Source organism: Apiospora marii, assembly GCF_038362585.1.
Source record: "Apiospora marii strain CBS 49790 chromosome Unknown utg000009l_segment0_segment0, whole genome shotgun sequence".
In the NCBI taxonomy this organism is placed as follows: Eukaryota; Fungi; Ascomycota; class Sordariomycetes; order Amphisphaeriales; family Apiosporaceae; genus Apiospora; species Apiospora marii.
The window spans coordinates 1,672,882-1,698,034 of record NW_027117381.1 but is presented as its reverse complement, the minus strand read 5'-3'; the positions used below and the strand labels follow the sequence as shown (position 1 = coordinate 1,698,034).

At 52.3% G+C, this 25,153-nt stretch overlaps 10 protein-coding genes across 10 annotated transcripts; 8 read left to right on the top strand and 2 right to left on the bottom strand.

Annotated features, from left to right (window-relative positions):
• Nucleotides 1-505: 505 nt before the first annotated feature.
• PG985_012076 (uncharacterized protein) lies at nt 506-2,431 on the top strand (the record flags this gene model as incomplete). The annotated part of the gene is made up of 5 exons (XM_066831843.1): nt 506-657; nt 689-943; nt 1,008-1,417; nt 1,483-2,301; nt 2,355-2,431. 5 exons carry the CDS (start codon nt 506-508, stop codon nt 2,429-2,431), a joined length of 1,713 nt encoding a protein of 570 aa, XP_066679893.1.
• Nucleotides 2,432-3,280: 849 nt separating this feature from the next.
• On the top strand, nt 3,281-5,143 carry PG985_012075 (uncharacterized protein; the record flags this gene model as incomplete). Its single annotated transcript, XM_066831842.1, has 1 exon — nt 3,281-5,143. One exon carries the CDS (start codon nt 3,281-3,283, stop codon nt 5,141-5,143), a length of 1,863 nt encoding a protein of 620 aa, XP_066679892.1.
• A 3,023-nt stretch (nt 5,144-8,166) lies between these two features.
• PG985_012074 (xylose reductase (aldo/keto reductase)) lies at nt 8,167-9,591 on the top strand (the record flags this gene model as incomplete). Its single annotated transcript, XM_066831841.1, has 3 exons — nt 8,167-8,317; nt 8,692-9,482; nt 9,556-9,591. The coding sequence occupies 3 exons, from the start codon at nt 8,167-8,169 to the stop codon at nt 9,589-9,591; spliced, it is 978 nt and encodes a 325-aa protein (XP_066679891.1).
• Nucleotides 9,592-10,083: 492 nt separating this feature from the next.
• PG985_012073 (protein phosphatases PP1 regulatory subunit sds22) lies at nt 10,084-11,430 on the bottom strand (the record flags this gene model as incomplete). Its single annotated transcript, XM_066831840.1, has 3 exons — nt 10,084-10,103; nt 10,177-11,055; nt 11,172-11,430. The coding sequence occupies 3 exons, from the start codon at nt 11,428-11,430 to the stop codon at nt 10,084-10,086; spliced, it is 1,158 nt and encodes a 385-aa protein (XP_066679890.1).
• Nucleotides 11,431-12,236: 806 nt separating this feature from the next.
• PG985_012072 (Protein bem46) lies at nt 12,237-13,412 on the top strand (the record flags this gene model as incomplete). The annotated part of the gene is made up of 1 exon (XM_066831839.1): nt 12,237-13,412. The coding sequence occupies one exon, from the start codon at nt 12,237-12,239 to the stop codon at nt 13,410-13,412; it is 1,176 nt and encodes a 391-aa protein (XP_066679889.1).
• Nucleotides 13,413-13,920: 508 nt separating this feature from the next.
• On the top strand, nt 13,921-14,817 carry PG985_012071 (uncharacterized protein; the record flags this gene model as incomplete). The annotated part of the gene is made up of 1 exon (XM_066831838.1): nt 13,921-14,817. One exon carries the CDS (start codon nt 13,921-13,923, stop codon nt 14,815-14,817), a length of 897 nt encoding a protein of 298 aa, XP_066679888.1.
• A 446-nt stretch (nt 14,818-15,263) lies between these two features.
• Nucleotides 15,264-16,250, top strand: PG985_012070 (uncharacterized protein; the record flags this gene model as incomplete). Its single annotated transcript, XM_066831837.1, has 1 exon — nt 15,264-16,250. One exon carries the CDS (start codon nt 15,264-15,266, stop codon nt 16,248-16,250), a length of 987 nt encoding a protein of 328 aa, XP_066679887.1.
• Nucleotides 16,251-16,968: 718 nt separating this feature from the next.
• On the top strand, nt 16,969-17,274 carry PG985_012069 (uncharacterized protein; the record flags this gene model as incomplete). The annotated part of the gene is made up of 1 exon (XM_066831836.1): nt 16,969-17,274. The coding sequence occupies one exon, from the start codon at nt 16,969-16,971 to the stop codon at nt 17,272-17,274; it is 306 nt and encodes a 101-aa protein (XP_066679886.1).
• A 498-nt stretch (nt 17,275-17,772) lies between these two features.
• On the bottom strand, nt 17,773-18,579 carry PG985_012068 (uncharacterized protein; the record flags this gene model as incomplete). Its single annotated transcript, XM_066831835.1, has 1 exon — nt 17,773-18,579. One exon carries the CDS (start codon nt 18,577-18,579, stop codon nt 17,773-17,775), a length of 807 nt encoding a protein of 268 aa, XP_066679885.1.
• Nucleotides 18,580-22,561: 3,982 nt separating this feature from the next.
• PG985_012067 (uncharacterized protein) lies at nt 22,562-25,052 on the top strand (the record flags this gene model as incomplete). The annotated part of the gene is made up of 4 exons (XM_066831834.1): nt 22,562-23,135; nt 23,802-24,452; nt 24,528-24,803; nt 24,877-25,052. The coding sequence occupies 4 exons, from the start codon at nt 22,562-22,564 to the stop codon at nt 25,050-25,052; spliced, it is 1,677 nt and encodes a 558-aa protein (XP_066679884.1).
• Between the last annotated feature and the right edge of the window lie 101 nt (nt 25,053-25,153).

Here is a 25,153-nt window from a genome sequence, read left to right as displayed (position 1 = left end):
TGGGAATAAGCTCTCCCCATCAACCCATCTACCCCTGCCCAACCCAATCTAGCATCGTCCTTTATGACTACCTAACCTCCCATCATACATCGCCTGGTTTCCCTTCTTCTATCCCCCTTGCTTGGCGAACTGGACATAGAGGTTTCTGCTTCATCAACAACCCCCCGAGCCCTTCTAGTCCACACCATTCTTTTCGTCCGCTGCTGGCTCAGATCGCTCTTTTAAATCCATTGCTTCTTCTTATTAGTTTGTTCGTGTTGCATAATAGGCCTTTTTAATCCGGGGGACGTCAAAGGAAGGAAATCGGGATCGGCAGTAACTTGCGCAAACATACAACAACGAAAAAGGATCACGACACCGCGTCATTCGCTCTTCGCTCGATACCCTTCGCCAACGATCGCCCTTTCTGGATATAACAAAGGCCACACTAAGTCGGTACTGTCGCAGGTCGACACTTTAATCGGGATTGAGTACTGGCAAAGAGGTGGGAGTACCAATCGTCAAGATGGGTGGCTCAGAGATGAGCCTCGGCACCCTGTTCAAGAAGCAATTCACCCCGAGCAAGATCATATTCCACATCTTGTTCTGGGGAATGCACTGGGGCTTCTTCGCGTTCGGATGGTACGACAGCCCTACCCTTCCCGCCATACTGGCCATGTACGTTGAGCAACAACTAACACGCCTTTAGGTATAAGCAATTTGCCACGCCCGAACTGGCTCCCTTGAACACACTCAGATATTCAGTATGGATATCTAGAGGTGCTGGTCTAGTCCTCTCAATCGACGGAACTCTGATTTTACTTCCGGTATGCCGGACTATAATGAGATGGATCCGTCCGAAGCTCCGGTTCCTGCCTCTGGACGAAAACCTGTGGTTCCATCGCCAGGTCGCATATGCCATGTTGATGTTCACAGTCCTCCACGTCTCGGCCCATTATGTCAAGTAAGTGGAACCATGGAACTCACAACATATGGAAGTGGAAGCAACTAACATTCAACCACAATAGTTTCTATAATGTTGAAAAGACGCAGATCCGTCCCGAAACGGCCATCCAGATCCACTACACCCAGGCCGGTGGTGTTACCGGTCACACCATGTGCTTGTGCATGCTGCTAATGTACACGACAGCGCACCACCGCATTCGACAGCAGTCTTTCGAGACTTTCTGGTACACCCATCACCTTTTTATTCCTTTCCTGTTGGGTCTTTACACCCACACCACCAGCTGTTTTGTTCGTGACACGGCCGACCCGATCTCTCCCTTCGCCGGTGACGAATTCTGGAACCACTGTCTTGGTTACGAGGGATGGCGATGGGAGCTCTTCGCCGGTGGCTTCTACCTGATCGAGCGCTTGTACCGTGAAATCCGAGCCAAGAAGTCCACCAAGATCACTCGTGTCGTCCGCCACCCTTACGGTATGTTCCGCCTTCTGTTCAAACTGCGGTTGATAACAAGACAAATTACTGACTTGGTCCGCCAGATGTCGTGGAAATCCAATTCAACAAGCCGTCTTTCAAGTACAAGGCTGGCCAGTGGCTCTTCCTCCAAGTTCCCTCGGTCTCCGCCTACCAGTGGCATCCCTTTACCATCACCTCTTGCCCTTACGACCCTTACGTTTCTGTGCACGTCCGTCAAGTCGGTGATTTCACCCGGGCCCTCGGTGACGCTGTTGGTGCCGGCCAGGCTCAATCGAAAATGTACGACGGAGTTGACCCCATGGGCATGTACGAGGTCGCTCTTCAGAACGGCCAACAGATGCCCCTCCTTCGAATTGACGGACCGTACGGTGCGCCAGCTGAGGACGTGTTCGACAACGAGATTGCTGTGCTTATCGGAACTGGTATCGGTGTGACACCTTGGGCTTCTATCCTGAAGAACATCTGGCACTCCCGCAACGGACCCAACCCGCCTACCCGACTCCGACGTGTGGAATTCATCTGGGTCTGCAAGGATACCGGCTCGTTCGAGTGGTTCCAGACACTCCTGTCGTCTCTTGAGGAGCAAAGTGCCGAAGCTGCTAGGGTTCCTGGAAGCAACGGCATTGAGTTCTTGAAGATCCACACTTACCTGACCCAGAAGCTGGATATCGACACCACCCAAAACATTGTACTCAACTCGGTCGGCGCCGAAGTTGACCCTCTCACCGAGCTTAAGTCCCGCACCAACTTTGGTCGTCCCGACTTCCGTCGCATGTTCGAGACTATGCGCGACGGTATCATGGATCGCACTTACATCAACGGCCTGGAGAGCAGTATGCAGACTACTGTCGGTGTATACTTCTGTGGTCCTTCTGCAGCTGGTAAGTTTGACCCGTTGACTCAATTGTACGAACCTGGCTAACTCGCTCCTCAGCACGCGACATTCAGAAGGCAGCGCAGACAGCCACGAGCCGGGAGGTCAAGTTCCGCTTCTGGAAGGAACACTTCTAGATGGGCTTCATGTTATATATATTTATATATTCACTGTGTTACGGGTTGTACACCTTTTGCTTCTGAGCGGTTCCGGCACCTCTGGTTATGACCCAATGAGCAAACGCATCTTCCGAGGAGACATGCGGACAATGCCAGGTCGAGGTAGCAGTGGCAGTACATCGGTCGAATCCGGCGTACAATTTGCTACTCGAATTCCTGACAAAAAAGACAGCATTATACGGGAGCGGCGGTTGATATTAAGGTGCCATTTTCTACACTATTTACCTAACAACATGATCAAATTTTATACTGTATCAGGCATCACTGTAGTCGTATGAATCCGTGAATGTCGTCCAATGCCATCTATATGCTAGGTATGAAGGGTTTGGATGAGGTGGAAAGTGAGTTTCTGACTTGGCTACTACCGAAGAAGAGTGGAGCCCTCTTTGCCGCCCGTATAATCTAATGAATAAATGTACTTTGTGAGTGGAGATGGTAAGTCCCGAGAACTTTAGGAAACGTCAACGTCACACCAGACGCAGACGCAAATAGAAGCCGGAGCACGGCCACCCTAGTTAGAGGACTAGGCAAAGGATCCCAGATAATCACCTTCGAGGCCCTCAAGAACGTTGCATCTTTTCGGATCATTTTGGGGCACATTACCCGACTGTGCGACGTCAATTCCAGTATAGGCTCAACACCGACCATCCCTTCTTGACCAATTGAGTAGGCTCCAGTAACAAGGCTGACTCAGCAGGCGCCTGCGAAGAGGGACAGCCGTAAATCGCCACCTCTTTGTTCCAAGAGGGAGGAGGAGGAAGAAGAAGGGGGAAAAAGGAGAAGCAGAGGACGGGAGAGACAGTCGCTATGCAGAACGCGGCCTGGCCGGTGAGCCGGTTAACCTGCGGCTTTTGCGGCTTCGTCAACCCCCACCTCAACACTGGCGCCGCTACCTGGGCACCTTACTACCGCGCCGTCTACTGCACCGGAGATCTGGATGATCCCACCGCCATCTCCGGCAATCGGCCCCAGCTATCGGGCGTCGGCTACCACCAGGTGAATAGCGCCGAGAACTCGGTCCCGCCCCAGGCGCACCAGCGGTATGATGACCCAGACCTGGACCCCTCCACTTGCGTCACCATCCGGGATATCCGACCGCCAGGGCCGGACGTGCCGCCTGAGGAGCGGCCGAATTATGCCTGGGGGTTCCTGTTCCACGAGGCGTGCTGGGCCCTGCTCGAGCAGGCTCTCAAGCCGGATAACATCAAAGTCGCCACTGCCGCCAACACAGACGCCGAGACGACAGACACATCCAACAACAACCAGGGCAATGTCGTGATTGAGGCGCTTTGGCGCGTCCTCCAATCGGTCCCCTGCGGCAGCGAGCTGCCCAACTGGGGACACAACTACGGCGGGCTTTACATGGGCACCGTCAAGGACCTCTGCAAGGGCGAGCACTTCGTCCTGATGGGGCCTAACTCTAACCTGGTCATCCCTAGCACCTACGCCAACCCGTTCCGGGTCCCCGAGATCCAGAAAGTCGTCGCCAGCCTGCGGATCCGGCACGACGACGAGCAAGAGCCCGCGACAGGAGGCAGTGCTGGCGCTAGTTCCAATGATGTTCCTCCTGAAGCAGCGACGCCAACTACGGCCACCACGGAGAGAAGCAACGGCGAGGGCGGCAACGTGTCTTATAATGGCAGTAGTGAGAGCACCACGAATGGTGCGACAACGAACGACCCCTTTGCGCGACTGCCACAGGAGCTCCGCGAGCTGCTCCTGTGCTACCTCGAGACGCCCGACGTCGCGAGCCTCCGGGCCGCCTCGCGGGAGATTGCAGGCCTGCCGCTGAGCCAGCCCTTCTTCCGCTCCCGCTTCTGGCCCGGCCGCGAGCTGCACGCCTTTTTCGATGCCTTCCTGCTGCCCCCGGCCGAGATGCGCGGCACCGACTGGGCCAGGCTGTACCGGCAGCTGCGCACGAACCTGCGCTACAACAAGGTCGGCCTCGGGGAGCGGAACCGGCTCCGCATCTGGGCGCAGACGGTGCGGCCGCTCGCGGATGCGATGCGGGTCGTGAATACCCTCGGTCCCCTGAGAGGGATCAAGTCTGGTGCTGACAGCGGTATAAATGGGACTGGGCACGACACTAACCATGCGAGGTGGTGGGATCTCGACACCACGGAGCTTGTGCTGGATTGGAAGGCTGTCAAGACGGCGCGGTGTCGGGCGCCTGAGTTCTTTGGCGAGTTGGGCCGTGTCCTGCACCGGGCCGAAATTAAGCTGCCTTCGGATAGGCCCGTTCGTGGAATATATGTCTCTCTAGTGCCCTTCTTTGGCGCGCGGTACATCTCGGGCCTGCGTTTCGTCTTTGGGTCCTGCGATGACAGCACCAGTGCCGCCGATGATGTCGAACTCGGCTACGTCCTCCGGGGAAAGAAGAAAGGGAAGGAACAGTTCGAGGACGTCGGGTACGAGGAGTACCTCGCCGTTGACGACGGCGTGCCCCTCGTTGGCTTCTACGCCGCCATCGACGAATGCGGCTTCCGGGCCCTGTCGTTGCTCACGAGGAAGAATGTCATGTCGGAATACATCGACTGGGTTGGCGAGCTGGGGGAGTTTCCGGTCGTCGCTATAAAGACGAGGGGACCGGGGCTTCGGCGGGTCAGGGCTGCTTTCGATGTAAGTGCTACTTATGTGACTGATCTGACGCCACATTATATCCATCTATAGGCAAATTCGAAGACTAACAAAACATGTGTTTATCATTATAGGGGTTTCGAATGCAGGCTTTGTTTGTGCCTGCAGTGGAATCGGGTCAATCGTCGACTTGATGAGACTATCAGTCATTTTGGTATGAGCTGGGTCTAGGCTTCACTCGTGAACATATGTTACTGGATTGTCGCTACATCCCACACTTCCGAATATCTACAAATGATTAAAAATCATGTCAACGATGATTTGTCGTCCCTTGTCCGCTTGTCTACTGTCTAGTCTACTACCTTATTTTCCAAATTGCCACTAATCCCGGTTCAACTATGTCTTGCCATTGCTGGAATCTGAATGACTGGCTTTACTTGTGCTCGCAACGCTCCCCGTTTTTTTAGTGACCGGGGATATGGCCCTCTGATAGACCTATTTCACGGGAGCTCCGCCGTGTCTTCATTATACCCTGCAAACTTTACCGAATGTTGGTTCCTGATACTAGGCGTCTTGTGGTCGAATGCCGGGGTTTCAGTTCGGTGGTTATTCGGTGGTTCCTTTGGGGTGATCTCTTCCACGTTTCTATCCTTTGAGCATATCGGAAATACGGAACAAGTTTTCCTGAATGCTTTGATCATCGAGTTTCTCAAACCCATTATGGATATGTTTGTTGTGATTTTGATGAATGATGTATTAGTACGTTGGCTGGTTGCGCATATCTTTTGAAAAGTGTAATGGTCTGAATCCGTACACTCGGCTCACTCAGAAGGACATCTTGACTGCCTCATTATATATACTGTCGTCATGACAGCCCTTGAGATTGCTTCGACATAGCCTCGTGAAGACCTCCTGTTCCTGGACAGTGTGGTTCACAGCTCAAAACATCACGATGCCATTGCAATCTCATCCGTGAAAGAGAGAGGGGAGACATATGACTACTGACCCGTGATGTTGGTCCTGCCTACCTTTCTCTTATTGTGCTTGCTGTTATATCTGACAAAGAAAACAGAATTGAGTACCCCAAATGTGGATCATAGTTCGCAAACTTGAGTGATGCATTCCATTGGGTTTGTCATTTCTGCAAGCCAAGTTACCTCGAGCAAGTCGAATGATGCAATAAGGATGCGGTTCCTCGTATCATATCCACATGGACCTCGTTCGGCTTGATGCAAGTGGTTGATCATTTGACTCTCTCACTTTGACCGGCCGGTACCTGCACATACCTACATATCGACTTGTACCCGTTCGATCGTGGAGATATACGGCCCGAATAGAATTATCGTACTGTTCTCCAGCCTTGCATCATGGTGGAGGCAAGAGGAATGTTAGCCATGTTCAGCATACATTGTGGATGCCAGTATAGGTAGCTAAGCCCCACGGGGAGAACATCACGCCGTGATGTTGTAGGCCCTCAAAATTCTATGCTTCTAGAAATGAAAAACAGTTATGCCAGATTGTATAACGTGGAGGTCTGAAAGAACCGATCGGTTGACACCCAGACCTTTGTCGAACCAGTCGGTGCCCTCAGCGACTACCCAAAAAGTCAGGTGTTAATGCTCAGATATCCCACGCAGGAACGTGGGTTGCTGGGTGTGAATGGTCGCAAGGGACCGAGCCAACCACCACGCGCAGGCCGCAAGTATCAATTGGCCGCCTTGCAGTGTGCAGTAACCCATCCCAGGGCGCCTGACATAGCAGGCACCATACTAGGCTAGGGGCAACGCGTACATCCCGTGAAGAAAAATCTCACGATAACGGACGGCTGCGGTGCCGTGGTCGAAAACTGGAGCAGAAGAGGCAGATGGTTGAATTAGCCGCAAGTGGAACTTGACTCTTTCTCCGGCTTTAGGCTAAATAGCTGGGAGAGTCCAGCGAAGACCAAGTGGAAACTCTGGGGAGTCTCGGCCAAATACCGCGTGTCGTCTGTACCACGGTGAAAAGGACGATGACCATCAGATTATGTAGGTACGCAACGTATGAGGTAGTTAGGTAGACAAGGGACGGAGAGGCACAGCGAGGTTTGTGGACGTCGAGACTCGAAACCATGCCATTCTCAAGCCGTTTCCTGTCAAGCACGTTTTTTCGTATAGTTCCTTGTCAGTCGGGTGCAGACTAGTACGGATGGACATGCTCAAAGGTGCAAGTGCGGGCTTAGTGGGTGCCTGCGTGTGCCCCCAAACAGTTGGAGAAAATGGGTATCGAGCGAGGGCAGCACCAAATTCCCCCACTATCCTCGGAGAACACCCCGCAGTGATTGGACATGGCTAATATCAACTGCTTATGTTACCAGGTATGGCCCATCGTCAATTAACACCTGCATTGATTGGCATGCTTACATCTTTTGCGCACACTACACACGCCCCTCCTCGTAACATTGAATGGATCGAGTGTGTACATAAGTAAGTATCTTTGGAGATCCTTGTTTGGGGGGATCATCCAGCAACAACGACCAGACCCGGGTCAACAGCTTAGGCTCTGATTTGCGCGTTTAGCCAATAGTACTGTCGCCCAGAACCTCCTCATCATGTTTCTGATCTAGTGCTGTCCAATGGCATCTATCTCTATCCCACTGCAGCCTGGCTGAATCTGGGTCCAGCCATGGTACGACGAAGAGGGAGGGGATGGTCTCCTCAGGAAGCGAAGTGCTTGGGATTGATTGCTTGCTCGCCTGCTTCGGAATCTGGCTGGGTCCCACGCGGGTATCTCTAGCGTCGCCTTTTCCCCCCCTCTGCAACAAATGGCCGGGATGAGGCGATGGCCATCAGCTATCTGGATGTCTACATGTAGCCACTTTCCATTGGCGACTTTGCGCCTCTCTAGGATGGATTTTCCCGTCGCGTGGTGACCTGATCTGTCGACTCGACTGATATAAGAAGGGCTGGTATTCCAGACACTGGACCTTGGCGATTTTGTTTCCTCTCTATTCTCATACCTACTTCCCCCCTCTCAATACCCCCACTATCATCCCCTTCTTCCACTACGGAGCTGGAAATATCAAGAACATTCTGAGATACCCATCAAGATTCGCCGTCCCACGAAGTACTACACACAACATGGCTCCAACGATCCCCAATCTCAAGCTCAACAGCGGTGCTGATATGCCCCAAGTGGGCTTCGGACTGTGGAAGGTTGATAACGCCGTCTGCGCCGATGTTGTCTACAATGCCATCAAGACCGGTTACAGACTGCTTGATGGAGCTTGCGGTAAGTAGACAAAGAATCTTGTCCTTGCATACGCCCTCCAAAATACCCATCACACGTGCTCGGTATGTTATCCACCCTCCTGCAGTTACGATTTGCAACGGGCAAGCTGCAGGCGGAAAGATAGACAGACGTCTATACCCAAACATCCGATACTGTCGGCTTAGCCGGGCCTAAGAGCTCCCTTGCACGAGTACCCCTCCATCCGTGGAAGTTCGGGAGCGAATCGCAACGACCCCTCCATATGGACCCCTGTGTCCCCCTATCGGAGAATGGAGCTCTAGACTCCTTGGCATTATCAAATTCCCCAACTTGCTTGTTATGGTGTACAAAAGAATATTTGGCTGATCAAGTGCCCCTTTTTGTTCACTTAACAGATTACGGCAATGAGAAGGAGTGTGGTGAGGGTGTTGCCCGTGCCATCAAGGATGGCCTCGTCAAGCGAGAAGAGCTCTTCATCGTGTCGAAGCTGTGGCCCACATTCCAAGACCCCGAGCAGGTGGCCCCCGTGGTGAAGCGGCAACTAGCCGACTGGCAGCTCGACCACTTCGACCTGTACCTGATGCACTTCCCCGGCGCCCTCAAGTTCGTCGACCCCTCGGTGCGGTACCCGCCCGGCTGGCACTACGACGGCAAGTCGCAGATCGTCAAGTCCAAGACCACCATCCAGGACACGTGGCGCGCCATGGAGGGCCTCGTCGACGAGGGCTTGACCAAGAGCATCGGTATCTCCAACTTCCAGGCCCAGCTCATCTACGATATGCTGCGCTACGCCCGCATCCCGCCTGCCACCCTCCAGGTCGAGCACCACCCCTACCTCGTGCAGCAGGAGCTCGTCAACCTGGTCAAGTCCGAGGGCATCCAGATGACGGCCTACTCGACCTTCGGCCCGGCCTCCTTCCTCGAGTTCGGCTTCAAGCACGCCGAGAAGCTCGTGCCCCTCATGCAGGACCCCGTCATCCAGAAGATCGCCGACAAGCACGGCAAGAAGCCCAGCCAGGTCCTGCTCCGCTGGGTCACCCAGCGCGGCATCGCCGTCATCCCCAAGAGCACCCGGCCCCAGATCATGGCCGAGAACATCGAGTGCTGCAGCTTCGACCTCGACGAGGACGACATGCAGCAGATCACCTCCAAGGACGCCAACATCCGCTTCAACCAGCCTCACAACGTAAGTCAACTCCATCCACTCCTATTTTCGCCGGTAATGTAGAACAAAGTGTGCTAATACCGACTGTGTCCAGTACTTTGAGACCGACAAGATGTGGATCTTTGGTTAAAGTGAAAAGGTGCCGGTTAGGACTCTGCTTACACCATCACTCATGTCACTGGACATTTTCAGCCCAGTTGTATGAAGTCTTGGTTGTTTCGCTATTCGAAGAATCTATTGTGTTATCGCTGGTGGCGTTACATACATAGCTCGAACTATAATGAAATCATGAAGAATACCCGTTGTCACAGTCGACACAGTGATGTATTCAAATCAGGCAAACCAAACAGCAAGAGACTCCTTTTTGTGTGTAATGAAGTAGCAATTCGCCCGTGCGCGACCCCTATCCCGCCCTGGTTGTAAAACATTGATGATAATAAATACGCTGCTGCGGGCTGCGCTGAGCTCTACTCTACCTGTATTTCCCTGAAACGATCAATCACTGTGGTTTCGCCGAAGAAAACCTCTCCCAAACGCCTGGCTATGCAATGTGTAGAAAGAGAGTCCCACCCAGTCATTGCGAGAGAGAAAAGGAAAAGAAAGGAGAATATGAGCCGCTAGGCTAGCTTTGCTTCACGAACGCTATATCAGGGGTCAGTATGTTTGCGACAACGGAGACTGAAAGTGAACAGGGGCAAGCGTGTGGTCCACTTACTGGCATCGATTTGCTGCACCTGCGGCAGAGCCAAGCGAACCTTATTGCGATACAGCGCGGGTTGCCTCAGTTGCAGCGGGTTGCCCTCGAAGTAGACAGTCGTCAGCTCCTTCTTGTCGGCCAGAACCCGCTCGACCTCGTTAAAGTCGTTGACGTGGTTGTAGCTGGCCCAGAACTCCTCGAGGTGCGTGAGACCCTCGAGGCCCTTGAGGCTTTTGACCATGTTGTTGGAGATGTCGATGACGCGCAGGTTGGGGTTGCCGTCCAGGCCCTCGAGGCTTTCGAGCGCGTTGTGCGAGATGTAGAGCTCCTCGAGCTGCGGGGCCTGGCGCAGCGGCGTGAGGTCCTTGATGCGGTTCGACTGGATGCTGAGGAGGCGCAGTTTGGGCAGGCCGTCCAGGCCCTTGATCTCGGAGATCTTATTCTTGGCCAGCCAGAGCTCCTCGAGGTTCTTGAGCGCGTCCAGGTTCTGGATCTCGCGGATGCGGTTGGAGCCCAGCTCCAGCTGGCGCAGGTGCACCAGCGACTCGAGGTTCTCGATGGTGCTGATCTTGTTGGACACGAAGAACAAGTCCGTCAGCTTGGTCAGGTGCTCGATGTGTTTGATGTGTTTGATCTTGTTGAAGCTCAGGTCGAGCGTAGTGAGCTGCGTCAGGTCGTCCAGCCCCCTGACATGTGAAATCAGGTTGTCGTACAGGTCCAGCTCCTCCAAGGTGGGGCCCAGGGAGGACAAGCCCCCGATGTGCTGGATGAGGTTCTGGCGTAGGCAGAGGCGAGCGACCTTCTTGAAGCGCTCGAGTCGCAGCGCGGGTATGTCGACAATGCGCGCTTGAATCAGGGCAATGTCATCGGTCTCGGGGTCTTCATCGTCCAGGATGTCTGTAGGTTGGGGGTGAAGAAAAGCGCACAGTTAGCTGGCTGCTGCTAGGGGTTCATGATCAACAGCGGGGTTGCGTTTGCTGCTGCTGCTGTTGGGAGGGTGGTGCAAAACCAACCTTCGTCGGCGGGGACCGATTCGCCCGGCAGGACGTTCTCGTCGTCCGAATACTCGGGATCGGAAATTGCCTCGGGGTTCTGGAGCTGGGCGGTGCGGTCGACGCGCAATTTGCCGTCCCAGCCTTTGCTGTCAGTAAGAGCTGGGCTTGGGGCGCCGTTCTCGTGATGGGCGGCATCGTCCTCGACTAGTTCAATGTGACGGGCGGGCGACTCGCGACCGGCAGCGGCAGCTGCGTCCTCGTTGGCTTGCCCAGACATGATTTAATCGAGTGGATATGGTGGGAGAATCCTCTGACGTAGTTCTGCGAAATCTTGGGTTGGAACGAAGCTCTCTTCTCGTCGATGCGAAACTGTACGGTATGGCGGCGAAGTCACGAACTTGTTGATGGGATCGGAGGAACAGTCACTTAAGAAATAAAAAAGTGTTGCCTGCTGCTGATTGATTCTTGCTTGCTGATTAACTGGAATTGGTGGTGTGAAGGGTTGCATGAATGTTTACTTCTGGGACTGGCAACTGGGCAGTTAACTGGCAGGAGCCACCGCGGGGTTGTTTTTATTGTTCCCCATAGCCGAATCTGATGATGGCTCATGCCGCATGCCTTGCAGCGCTGCTGTAACAAGCCCAGCGTACCAGCAGCAAGCAGTGTTCCCAGCCAGCCGTTTCCAAAGGGTCCGCCTAAGTTCCCCCCGCTAGTAAGCCTGACTTTTGTCCCTGTTTTTAGTGGTTTCCCCACACCGACATTGAGTTGCGCGCCTAATGACTGCTGCTGGGCTGACTGCCCTTCAAACCACGAAGGAAGAGATGAGTTGAGAGATGGGATGAAGACTCATGAGACTGTCCCTCCCTATATCCGAGCTGAAGTGCGACACTTGGCTATCAAGGGGCGTATTCGTACTCCCCCGAAGCACTTTCTCCCCTCTCACATGCGGCATTCCACAATTCGACCCGCCCCCAATCAACGTCAGGGGCAGAAGGGTGTTGGCAGCGGGTAACTGGACGTGTTGAGTTGCTGCGCATATCCCAATAGCAACGTCGCGGCGTCCGTGTTGACAGATTTCCCTTGATGCTATTCACCCGTGGCACCCGATCGCTAGCGATAGCTCGGCAGCGTCTTGCTTTTTCACTTCCACCATTCAAGCATGCCGCCAAGCCGCCCTGCAGCGTGGTTCCCACGTGGACTTGCATCAGAGCTTTCCACCTCGAGGGTCTGGCCTTGGCCCCTGTCGTGTTCGGCGGGCTCTTCGTATCCCTGTGGACCTGGAAATGCTGCATGCTGGTGACCTTCCAGAACAAGATAATCTACATGCCCGGAATTCCGCCGAACGCGCGCTGGGAACGGATAGAGGACTACGCGAGCCAATGTGCGGGCATCAAGTGGCGCGAAGAAAGAGCGCGCAGCAGTGATGGGAAGGATCTCGCCCTCTGCGTAGCTGACGTGCACCTTGGTGCTGAGCGCAAACGACAAGAAGCAGTCAACATTTACATATTATACTTTCAAGGCAATGCCTCATCTACACCTCCACGCCTACCGGACCTTTCACAGGTTCTCTGCATCATAAAGAGGCAAATTCGTTCTGATTCCAGGAGCTTCAGGCTTTCGTTCGTGTGTTTGAGTTACAGGGGCTACTGGACGTCCAGCGGTCGTCCCACAGAAAAGGGGCTGCGACTGGATGCTGCAGCCGCCCTCGATTGGGTATCCCGCAACCATCGCAACTCAGATGTGGCCAACGCCGGGGAAGTCGGCTCTACGATTCCACCGGCGGAAGTATTACTATGGGGTCAAAGCATCGGTTCTGGTGTCGCTACGAACCTAGCAGCAGAGTATGCCATGCCTGATAATTGTCGGCTCAACTCATTGGTCCTCGAGACAGCGTTCACTTCAGTTCGCGCCATGTTGGAGGTGCTATATCCGCAAAAGTGGTTGCCATACAAATATCTCTGGCCATTTCTGCGCAACCACCTCGATTCGTGGAAGAACCTCGACACGATCGCCAAGAGATATAAGAACGAAAATAAATATCCGAGCCTGTTCTTTCTAGAAGCTGCCAAAGATGAGCTCGTTCCCAAAAACCTCAGCCAGCAGTTGTTTGATCGATCCTTACAGTCCGGACTAGCCACGGAAAGGTATTCTGTCACTGGCGCTTTCCACAATGATGCCGTTTTCAGGGTCGAAGGGCGAAAAGCCGTGGCCGACTTCATCCTGAAGAGAATACATGAGATTCCAGCTAAAGGTCCCTAAATCTTGCTCGGATACGATGTATTGTGCAGTTGGGCGAACCAAGAAACGATTTGCTTCAGCGGGATGTGGTCAACTCATCGCATCAGCTACAAGTGCTGCTCAGGGCATGATCTTGTAATAGTATCAAAGAAGTGGACCAAACCTGACGGCTTACATGTCAAGTTATTCTATTTCTGGTGGCCCTGAGATTGTGTCTCCAACTCGATCGAGCCGGGTCCGGACATGCTTAACACCGGCGGACACTATCTTCGAGCCGAACCATGACGACAACGAACGCAATCGCGTGCTTGCAGGTGCCCGTGAAACGGATGAACACCACGGATTATGTAATCCCAACCCAGCTTTCTATGAGTTCATCCGCTGCAACAGTGAGTTCAACGACCCAATATAAGTTTGGCCATCCCCAACCTGGAGGAGTTCGAAACTCTTTCTCTACCTTGTCAAGGAATGATCATATACAAGACTTCTTGCAACCCCTTTCACATTATATCTCAATAGAGCATCCGCCATGTCTATAGAAGCCAACAGAAAGTCTATCCGGGAATTCACCAGCACCCGACACACTGATACCTATGAATATATCTCGACTAAACCCAGTGACCTTACAGGTCGATCTGTGTTCATTACAGGCGCCTCGAAGGGGATTGGTCGTGAAGCAGCTCTCGCCTTCGCGAGAGCCGGCTGCAGCAACATCGCCATCGGCGCCCGCTCTAGCCTTACCGATCTCGCATCAGAGCTGGAGCAAGCCGCATTGGATGCCGGCTGCCCGAAGGCGCCCCATGTAATCGCATTCGTCCTGGATGTGCAGTCCGAAGACAGCATCAAGGGAGCTACGGATGCCATCAAGCAGAAGTTCGGCGGAACGCTAGACATTCTCATCAATAACGCGGGCTACCTGGAGCGATGGCTTCCACTCGCGGACTCCAACCCGCTGGACTGGTGGCTCACGTTCGAGATCAACCTCCGGGGCACGTATCTCGTGTCCAAGTACTGCCTGCCGCTACTCCTCAAGAGCGAGCTCAAGACGAACGTCCTCATATCTAGCTACGGCGCCCTTGCGATCGTCCCAGGGGCCGCCGCATACGAGACCTCCAAGTTCGCCGTCATCCGCCTGGCTGAGAACATGGCTACGGAGTACGCGGATCAGGGTCTTGTGTGCTTCTCTCTGCATCCTGGGGCCGTCCCCACCGAACTGGCAATAAACATGCCCAACTTCATGCATGCCGTTTTGGTTGACAAGCCGGCCCTCCCGGCGCATTCGCTGGTATGGCTCACCAAAGAACGACGGACCTGGCTTAGCGGCAGGTTTGCCAGCGTCAATTGGGACATGGAAGAACTCGAAGGCAGAAAGGGCGAGATTGTGGAGAAGGACTTGCTGAAATTCCGATTAACCCCCATCGAGTAGGCAAAGGGAAGGGAAAAGGAGGGGGCGCCGCCGTTAGTAGGCTAAACTTTGTTTTCCGTGGCACCATAAGTAGGAGGAATAACTCTACCCATGTACTTCAATCCGGGGAATCCGTCGACGCAAGAATGTCCGGAGGTAACGCTGCCCCTGCGCCAATGCCAGCTTTGATGTCCGCTTTGATATTTGGGATCACAGCAAGGCCATTTGTAGGGCGCGATGGATGGTGACTAAGGTGCAAATATGGGGTAAGATCCCCGCAAGTTCTCCACGCTTCGGAGCTCTGGAAATAGCCGAGTATACAGAGCGAATATTGTATATATTCCTCGCCATCCCCAACTTTAAGACATCTCCAAACATTACATCATCTATATGCCCATCGAGCTCCTGAATTACGGGATACTCCACCATTTTGAATTCATACTCGGTACCCCTAAAACAGCTACAGGATGGATCAATTACCGGCCTTCGGGCGAGTAATATTCCAAGTTGTGGGCCCCACGGTCGAGGCCTACTCCCCGCTCCTTCTAGCGCGCGAGTCGGAGATCCGGTCGACCCGGCGCGAGGAGCACAGCTTCGGCCCGCACGAGCGGCAGACGCTCGACGTGTATTACCCCTCGGACGAGGCTTTCGCGCGGCAAAAGGGCCGCCCGCAGAAGGTACTGGTGTTTGTGCACGGCGGCGGCTTCGTCCACAACTCGAAGCGCAACGAGGAGCACAGCGGCGCGCTGACCTACGGCAACCTGGCGCACTTCTTCGCCGCCCGTTTCGGGTACACGGCCGTCGTCACCAACTACCGCCGCTTCGACCACGGCGCCGTCTACCCCTCGGGCGGCGAGGACGTCGCGGCCGTCGTGCGCTGGATCGCGGAAGAGCTGCCGTCCAAGCGGGCCGGCTACGAGGCCGGGACTGACATTTTCCTGCTGGGCAACTCGGCGGGTGGCGTGCATACGGCGACGTTTGCGTTCGAGCCCTCGCTCGCGTCGGCGCGGGATCCGTACACGATTGACGACTCCCGGCGCGGGGACAGGACTGGGGCGCTTCTGAGGGGTGTCGTGCTCCTCGGCATGCCGGGCCACTTCAAGGGCATGGACGCCGGGCCCATGCTGGAGCCGCTTAACGCGTACTACGGCGCCGAAAACTACGCCAAGTCGCCCGTCGGGCTGGTGGAGGCGGCCAAGGAGCGCGGCGATGCCCGGCCGCCCACGAAAGGGACGCCGTACTTGGCGCTCACAAGCGAGCTTGATCCGGACGACATTCTGCAGCCGATGCGGGACTTCGCGGCGGTTTGGCCGTGGAAGGATTTGTTGAAGGTCGAGTCGATTCCGGGCCACAACCACATCAGTCCGCCCCTGGGTCTCGCGACGGGTGTTGAGAAGGAGGAGGAGTGGGGCGTGAAGGTTGCGGCTTGGTGTGAATCTTGTGTCAAGGAATAAGGGGATTACGTAGCTCTTCTCTATACCAATTATACACGGGTTTGCTAGGAAAAGGGGGGTTCTTTCTTCTCACCTCGCGTAGCCAATGCAAGATCCAAAGACTGCCAATTGCTTGACCAACCTCTCAAGGCCCCATGACTTACTTCGAAGCAACTCGCTTATCCCATCTGATGTTGCTTCTGATATGTGGATCACGTGTCAGTTCACCAAACCCAGGAAAGGCCATTTCAGAAGGAATCAACAGTTTGAACAGATCGCTTGGCAGAATGAAACGGAAAACATTGCATCGAGTGCCTTTCAGGTCCTAATAAGCGAGTTGTTGCGCGTTAGTGTCAAAACCAACCCGTTGTTCTCGACTTGGTACTTGGATCCTTTGTTGCCATAATGTCTACATATCGTGGTATAAATGTGCGGCAAAACGCCAGCATCATTCCAGTCCAGAGCAAGACATACACATATCTCTCTGGAAGAAGATATATACGCACTCAAATTTCGCAACCGAGTGGAAGAAAACATGATGGCTGACCAAAATTACATCCCTCTACTTGATAAAATCGATCCGAATGGGATGATTGAGGTAACCCAGAACGAGAAACACCCTAGGTGTGTCCCAGCAGAAGATGTTAGAACTCTGTACACCGGTGGCCTGTACACTTGCATCGGCATCGCTATCAGTGGTGTATGCCCTCCTTCTAGTGGCAAAGGATACAATAGATTCATGATCCATACCTCCGAGCCGGAGGCAGAGAATAATTTTAAGGCGCTTCGGAAGGAAGTCGAAGCGGCCAAACTTCAGGACTTGCATGCCCACGTCATGGCGCCCAAGCCGGGGGGCCCTTTGGATCTTGGAATGCAGCCGTGGCTGATGGATCAGCTCCGCGAGCTCGTTCAGTCGATACACTGGTACCAGTACCCCGATGATCCCTCCCACGCAGCCATGGCGCTATTTCATGACGGGACCTTCGTCGCTGAGAGCCAGGGAAGCGACAGCGATCGCATTGTACAAATTTACGAGAAGCAATAGGTTAGCACACTACCTACTGGCGTCACTAGCTCGGGTGGGAGCAATAGTAGTGCTTAGGTAGGCGGTGTTGAGGTGAGCATATGAAGTAGAGAAGAAATAAAAACTGTTGCAAGATCTCTGGTCATGCGATAGTGCATGCGTAAATAAGTAAACAATCCCTGTCGTAGAGCCTCATATGTCGCTAGAATCGATAGAAGATGGTATGTAACTTGGACCTAATACAAATGGAGCTTGTGACCTCCTCAGGCATACGCAACTCAAACAAAAGCATGTCGTAGACAATAGGTGTACTCTAAAACGATCGCTCTTCCATATCCGCCATATTCAGACCCCGTGGATGCGAGTGAACACCATTCAGCCCCTTTAGCTCTTTTACTCCAGATAGCCAGCCCAAGCACGGGTGCTTCAGAAGAGCTACATCATATTCCTACGCCACAAACTGAACTAACCCGCCCAAACAGTGACATAGCCACTGCCAAAATTGCGATCAATGGTAATCTAAGTGGCGGCCGTTTCTTCCACGCAGCGATCCGACGCGTCCGCATGATCCTTGTCGTCGATGCCAACGACCTCAAAAGATGAGGAGTAATCCGTCTCTCCATCCGATTCGCCGAACATGGCACCACGGTTCTCGTCCTTCTGCACGATCTCTTTTGACTTGACGATGAGCTTGCGTACGCGGAAAGCAAACACGAAATCGGATGATCCGTCAAAGGAGACCGTGTCTCGCGAGCTTCGCGAGAACGCAGCTTCCGGCCCAACCGATACCGGGACCGGTGACCCTACAGCCGCCGCATCGACACCAAACCCCGATTCGGCTGAAGCAGTGCGACCGGAGCTGCGCGAAACTCGGGCACCGACTACCGTCTTGACGCCTACGACGACGTAGAGGGGCTTTGGGTTGAGTGAATGGCGGTTCAGGTAGTCTTTTACCGGCTTGGCATCCACGGCGGCCTGGAGGTACTCGTTGGTGGGGAAGCACTCCTCGGTGGTCATCTCGCGGAACTGGAACTGCTCGTTGGAGTCCTTGGAGAAGGCGGTACCAACATCGACCCCCAGGAGCACCAAAAACTTGGTCCAGATTCCAAAGCGTCCTGAGCTGGCCTTTTCGCGCGTCCAGGCCACGTTGGTCTTGGTGGTTCTTGTTTGGATGTCTCCATTGGAGGGTGGCTGCAGCTCGGTAGGCTTGACTAGAGTGGGAACGGGTAGTTTGGGTGAGACGATGATGTTTCCCACCAATATCAGGCTATCGGGTGGAATATCCCAGCTTGGGGCCAGAAAATAGTTTCTCACCTCATTAGCCATGAATAACGGATAATCAGGTGTGCCTATTGGAACTTATTGAAGGGGCCAGGAAGTGTTGTAGTGTTCAAATGAGATCGCACGTCAATGAACAATAAATTTATATGAATGCATTTACCTTCGAGTGAATTCAAAAAGGAAAATCATTCGAATACTACCCGATGTATGCACATACGCATAGAGTGATGATGGTAGGGTGCCAATGATGGTTTGGGGCTGCCAGCAAGGCGGGCTCGACACAGAACTTCGACTTGGGGAGGCCTCCCGAGGGCGCTGGCACAGTTGGCCAATGATAGCTGATCAAGAGGCTAAATGGCCAACTGTTCCTTCTACGACCGGCCATGTCGTTCTAAAATGACTTGATGCAGACGATACCGAATTTAAATCAACCGAAAGCGTCTAAGTCAAAACAAAGCTCTGAGGAGGTGCTCCACAAGGTAATAATCAGGTGAGTATTTAGAGATCTCTATTGCACCAGGCTACATTTCGAATTCTTGCCGATACTTGGAACTTATTGGGTATAAACTTACAAGTGACCAGAATTGTACTACTTGGCGTTCATCTGTACAATGTCCCAAGTATACCTCCCTTGATGGTTTGCAATGGGGCCTGGAAGAAATATAAGGGGTTTATCACATCGTAGTTTTCCTTCTTGCAGCTCATCAACTTGAAGACTCTCTTCAAGCCTTCGTAACTGCGAATCTGGACATGAAAATTTGGGGCCTCATTCGACATCTCCTTGCACACGAATCCATATACCAGTGCAGCAAAGGCAATGGCCACCGGATTGGCCACGGATGTGCCAGACATGTACTGATACTCTTCGTGGCCGAGCCAAGGAGACCTCAGGTGCTCGCCCACAACCGCGAAGTTGGTTTCTCCTTCAACGTTAGGGTTAAATCGTGACAACTGACCCTCGCTCGTTGTGGAGTGTATGCAGAAAACACCGGGCTCACTTGCTGGATAAGCCCTTGGAGAGTTGATGCCATCATTGGATGCCGCCGCAAATATCATAATATTTGCATCGAGCGCAGCTCGAATTTCAACTTGCATCTCCTTTAACGGTTTCAGATAACCAAAGGACATTGCGATAATGTCAACTCTCCTTTTTCTTGCATGCTTCAGCGCCTAGAGGACCGACATCAGCTTTCCTGTACGTAATAGAGTGAAGCACGCATACGTACAGCGATCACCTGGGTCGAACCTTCTGGATGTTCCGTCCTGGCCACACGACTGATGATGACATCCACATTGCTACTGAGTTCTAAAAGAAGCCCAGCGATGTGGGTACCATGTCCATCTGAATCTTCAACGTTGTCTTGGCCATCACCAAGAAAACTAAGTGACTCTTTAATCCTCGTCTCCTCGACTAGGTCGATGTGATGATGGTGTATTCCAGTGTCAAGAATAGCTACCGTTAGACGGGGACCGTGAGGATCGACGTGTTTTTCGAACAGTCGTTTGAAGTGGCTCTTCCAACGATTTGCTCTTGTACGACTCCTGGTATGTGTAAGTGATGTGGATTAATCGCCCCCTATTCGACAAGTTTACCTGAGAGTTTCTTGGGAGATTATCCCTTGAGTTGGATCTTCCAAGCTTTGTTGCCCGACATCTATTCTTTCTTTCCCACAAGGTCCATCTGGAAGCAATGCTGACGTTAGTCTCGAATAAAAAGTTGCACGTTATGGGTACTCCAACTCGTCCTGTCCCTAGGTCTTCAATGTAACAATCGGATGACTCTTCTTCATTAGAGAGTACTTACTTTTACTCGCATGCATTTCTCTTGTAGTCCGGCTAGGTGGAAATAGTAGCATGTTTGAGAGTTCGGAACCAAATAGATCGTAATTTGCAGCTCGTTCATCAAATTGATCCTGGCTTAAAATACTCCGGAAAACGCCCCATGACTTCCTTTTGCAATGGCTTCACGACATGATCAAATAACATCGAACGTACGTCGTGGCTACCTCCATTTCCGGGACTGATCTTGAGATTGGGCCGCAGACAAGTATCGATGGCGTTCTTGTAAGCCACTGAAAATATGTGATCCTTTTGGCGGTTGAAAACATCGGTCGCCTTCTTGAAATATTCATCGATATCCCGCAGCGTATGCTTGAGGTTCAAGAAACGTTCCAGAGGTTCGCCAATCTTCATTTCTAGCAGTGTCACACCCAGTTCAAGTATCTCGGGATATCTGTGGAGGAATGCTGTTACTCCTGGGTTGACAGATTTTATCGGGGATGTCGATGTTCCAAAGAATGGCCGCAGCGGTACCTGGGCCCCCTCCTCGATAAAGAAAATCTTGTCGCGGCTCCATCCGGTTTCGATCCAGGTGCTGCCATAAAAATAGTGCAAGTTCTTTGCCAGCATGAGCCCGAGAACGATCCTTGATACTTCAGCTTGAGCCCACCGCTCCTTTGGGCTGTCGTGAAGGAGATACTTGAGTGTCTTCTCACTCCGGAGCGTATCCACCCACATCAACTCTCGCTTGACCAGGAAACTGTTTGAGAAATACAGTCCGTTGCCCCTGATTTCCATGTCAATACATTGGGAATTATCCCCTTCTAGGCGTTCAAATGCCTCGTGGATGCACAACGGGCTCGAGTCACTAATATTCACATCGTCCTCGGTATTCGACGCCCCGAGAAATGTTACTTTGGACCTGTGGATGATATTAGCAGTGTTAATCAATCATCCACAGCTCCAATACTGACTTTCTGTTCATGGCAGATCCTACATTCGTGCGATCGTGTATGCGCAACTCGTATAATACCGGCAGTGATGCATCATCTGTTGCCAAGATTGATAGCGAAGATGGCATGTAATGCGAGTCAGTCAACCCTTGCCCGGTCTCGATCTTCAACCGTACGTCTCGATGCAAGTTAGGAGAGCATTTGCAGTGAAGAGCTTTCAGGGTTCGATCGGCAAATTCCCATGTATTGGTCTCATTGAACTCGGCATTACCAAAATGGCTGTTATGTGCCCCATCTACTTCGTCGATGTCGGCTCCGTTGTGGGTGAGATCATCAATAATATTTTCCGCGGCGACGTGTATTGCCTTCCACGGTTGGTAAGAACCAATAGCTTGGGGATCAACGAGGTCGTTCACATTGAAAGGGCCGTTCCGACTTAGATGAGATATTCCCTCGAGAACGGGGTACACTCCCGGCTGGAAAATGCTGTAAGCCAAATGATCGGTGAAACGACTGCTGTTAGGGGTAACGAACCATACTCTGAGATGCAGTCTCTGCTTGCGAAGGTCTGAATATTCCCTCCATAGACCTAGCAAGACGATGTATCTGTGCTCCATTCTGCGGGGTAGCTTTCGCATTGATCTCCTCGAGTACTTGCAGCAGAGTCGTGGCTGCTAAATGCACTTTCCCTACATGGTCGTAATATCTTATTCTCGCATTCTTCGAGGGGCCAAGAAAGAGCTGTTCTTTGCCAATACGACTGGCTACGACAATAATGACAGGTAATGTACTCCGCACCAAAGCCAACACCGTCGTAGCCTCCTCATCTGTCGGACAACTTTGCCAGCCACCCATTGAGCTGTTCCCTCCTTGGCCAACGACGACAGCTTAAATCATGAAGTCGGATACCGAATTTCACCAGAGCTCCGAGTACGGCAGTGTCGCAATGATCGAGAGTCGCGGTGAACAAGCACAGACGTTAACTTTGTCGCTATTTCTGGGCAGCCGGCATCCGCGCTGAGCAAGTAGGAAGAACGAGCAACGATGTCAGGAAGGCTGTCGCAAGTCAAATAGATGATGATTGGAGTCGATCAGTTGAGAAGTATTACTATCAACCGCATGACTACCCAGAGATGGCTGCCACGTCAGATCTATGTCGGCCAATCCGGCTCCGCGAGCGAATAATAAGTCAGCACCACATGCGGGGAAGCAGAAGAGATTTGTACCAGTCGCGTACAAAGCATTGTTCCTGAAATTTCAGTATTCGCGTTTGGTGTTGCGGTTATGACACGACGATGGATACGCTGCGCAAATCCAGCTCTATCAGTCACTCCTCAAAGCTGTGTATAGCCTCTTCTCGTCGCTGCATACAGCAACTGACAAAGGAAGATGACACCAAGGGTAGCATCCTTACGTCCCTGACCAGCGAAGAAAGCAGATTCATACTCTGGGCTTCCAACATAGTTGTGTTTGGCGACGTCCAGGACTCGTTGGACTATCATCTACGCAATGTTCCTGACATCACTGAGCTCTTCTTGACTCAGCTGGCGACAATCGATGCGAGGCTGCAGCAGCGTAGGTCTCTTCTAGGCAATGACAGGTATGATGCTCATACAAAGTCCTTGGAAGTCTCGGAGCTTGATGCCACCAACAAAGCCCAGCCAGACGATGATGTCGATACTGAATATGATTATAAAGGTACATTGGACGTCGACTCCGAGGTAGAAGACGCAAACGAGATCATGGAATCTATTCACAGTAGCATTGGTTGGCTACACAGACTCGCCAATCTATTTAGAAAGGCTTCTTCTTCCCATCGCCTCCACGATACAGACACTGCGGAGGAATTCAGGCTTACAGATGAAAATGGTATAGAGTCTGAAGATTTGACCGAGGCAATGACGGAGGGGCTACGAAGGCTTTTTGAAACATACATACGACGCTTATACCCTGACCTTTCGCACAATCTTTGTCAAAGACTAATTAAAACCATGATTATACGGCATAAGATGATGCTGTATAGAAGATCAAAGCACCAAAGGTGGAGTTTTGATCCTATTGGCTCGGGGACACACAACCATTCTCAGTCCACCATTGAGCGAATAACACCAACAGAAGTCAAGCAAGCAGAAGTCAAGCAAACACCAGTATCAGATATACTGAGTCCGAGCGCCCCCAAAGAGCAGGTAGCAAGTTTAGACGCCGGTCGCATACGAAGAAAGATGCACTCTAAGATTTCAAGAGCAAGCTCATCTTCTTTCCTTGAAGCAGAAAGAGATCTACTGCCACCGCGCCCGCAATTACCAGCCGTGGGGGAGGAGGTCGTCTGCCTTTATTGTGGCCTGATTCTTACCGAGGATATATTTAGTACGGAGAAAGACTGGGCGTAAGTCTTTAAGTCACTGAAGCATAATATAAAGTACAGACTTATTAATTTCGAACAGGAAGCATATCCAAAGGGATATTGATCCGTATATCTGTGTATTCGAGGACTGTTCGAAAGCGACCGAACATCAACTTTATAACACCAGACAGCTCTACAGAGTGAACATATGATGAGGTGGCATTGTCTGGCAACAGAGCACGAGTCTCCATGTTATTTCGAAAGTCCTGGCTTGCTCAAAGATCATTTCCTAGAGCAGCACAAAGACAAGCTCACTACCGACGAGATGGACCTCTTATGTACAACCAGTGGGCATCCCATCAATCCGTTACTGAGTTCATGCCCATTTTGCGACAGCCATGGCGGCGAACAAGCAGATCACGTTGCGCAGCACCTTCGACGACTTGCTTTGAGATCCTTACCATGGCCCGATGATGCAGAGTCAGGATCCATATCGCGGGAAAGCTACGACGACACTGGCTCAAGTAAATCTACCAGACAAACACTAAGAGCCATGGAAGATGAGCTTCCAATCCTGGATGAGTTCTTCGACCAAGGGGAGGCGGAGCCCAACAGGTTAAATACGATTGGATTATCTGTTCTCAGCCAGGAAAACTACCAAAAGCCAGACAAAGAAGTCGACACTGAAACAGTTGATGGACTACATTTCATGGAGGAAGGTTACAATCCAACCCAAGATCATATCTTGCGGAACTTCATGGATTTCAACAATATCCAGCCAACGAATAATGTCGCCGCTTCAAATACTTCCAGTGGAACTAGTACGGAACTTGTCTTGACGAGTGAGTATTTCCAATTGCATATTACATTGAGATAATGGATGTCGGTGGCGCGTATTTAACCTGGTAACCCAACAGGGAGGAATACCGACAACAACAAGGTGCATATAGATGTTGTACCCTATGACACCAACGAGAACGTAGGATTCCTCAAAGACAGGCTTCGGCGGATGTTCGGCTTCACCGATAAAGCTTCCCTAGTCTTCCTTGTCCCAAATGAATCATCCCAATATCTGGAAGCCCGAGACTTGCCCGACGAGGAGTATATCGGGAGTTTCTTCCCGAACGGTGGCGCGGCGGAGCTGGGCTTAGGTGGTAAGGATCAGAAACAAGGAACCGGAGGCTATAATGTAGGTGAGTAACACATCGTCTCTATTCACCCAGTTACCATGCCATGTGCCGACGGGTCTAATACACGACTATGCAGAACACAACAAAGCCACCGACACTGCCAAGCAGCGCAACATCATCGCAGTGGAAAATCTTGCCACTGCGACTAGTAGAGGAGGTATACAACGGTGCGAAGCAGAGGATGGATCTCGTCAGGTCAGCCTAATTACAAATAGCACGTCGGGCGCTGTATTCAACGGCATATACGACTAATAAAGTCAAATGTCTGGGAGACAGACTATCCTGGAGAAGGAGTGGCGGCGGATTGAAGCTTGCTGCCGTATCTACCATTCGTTGATACAGCGTTCACAATT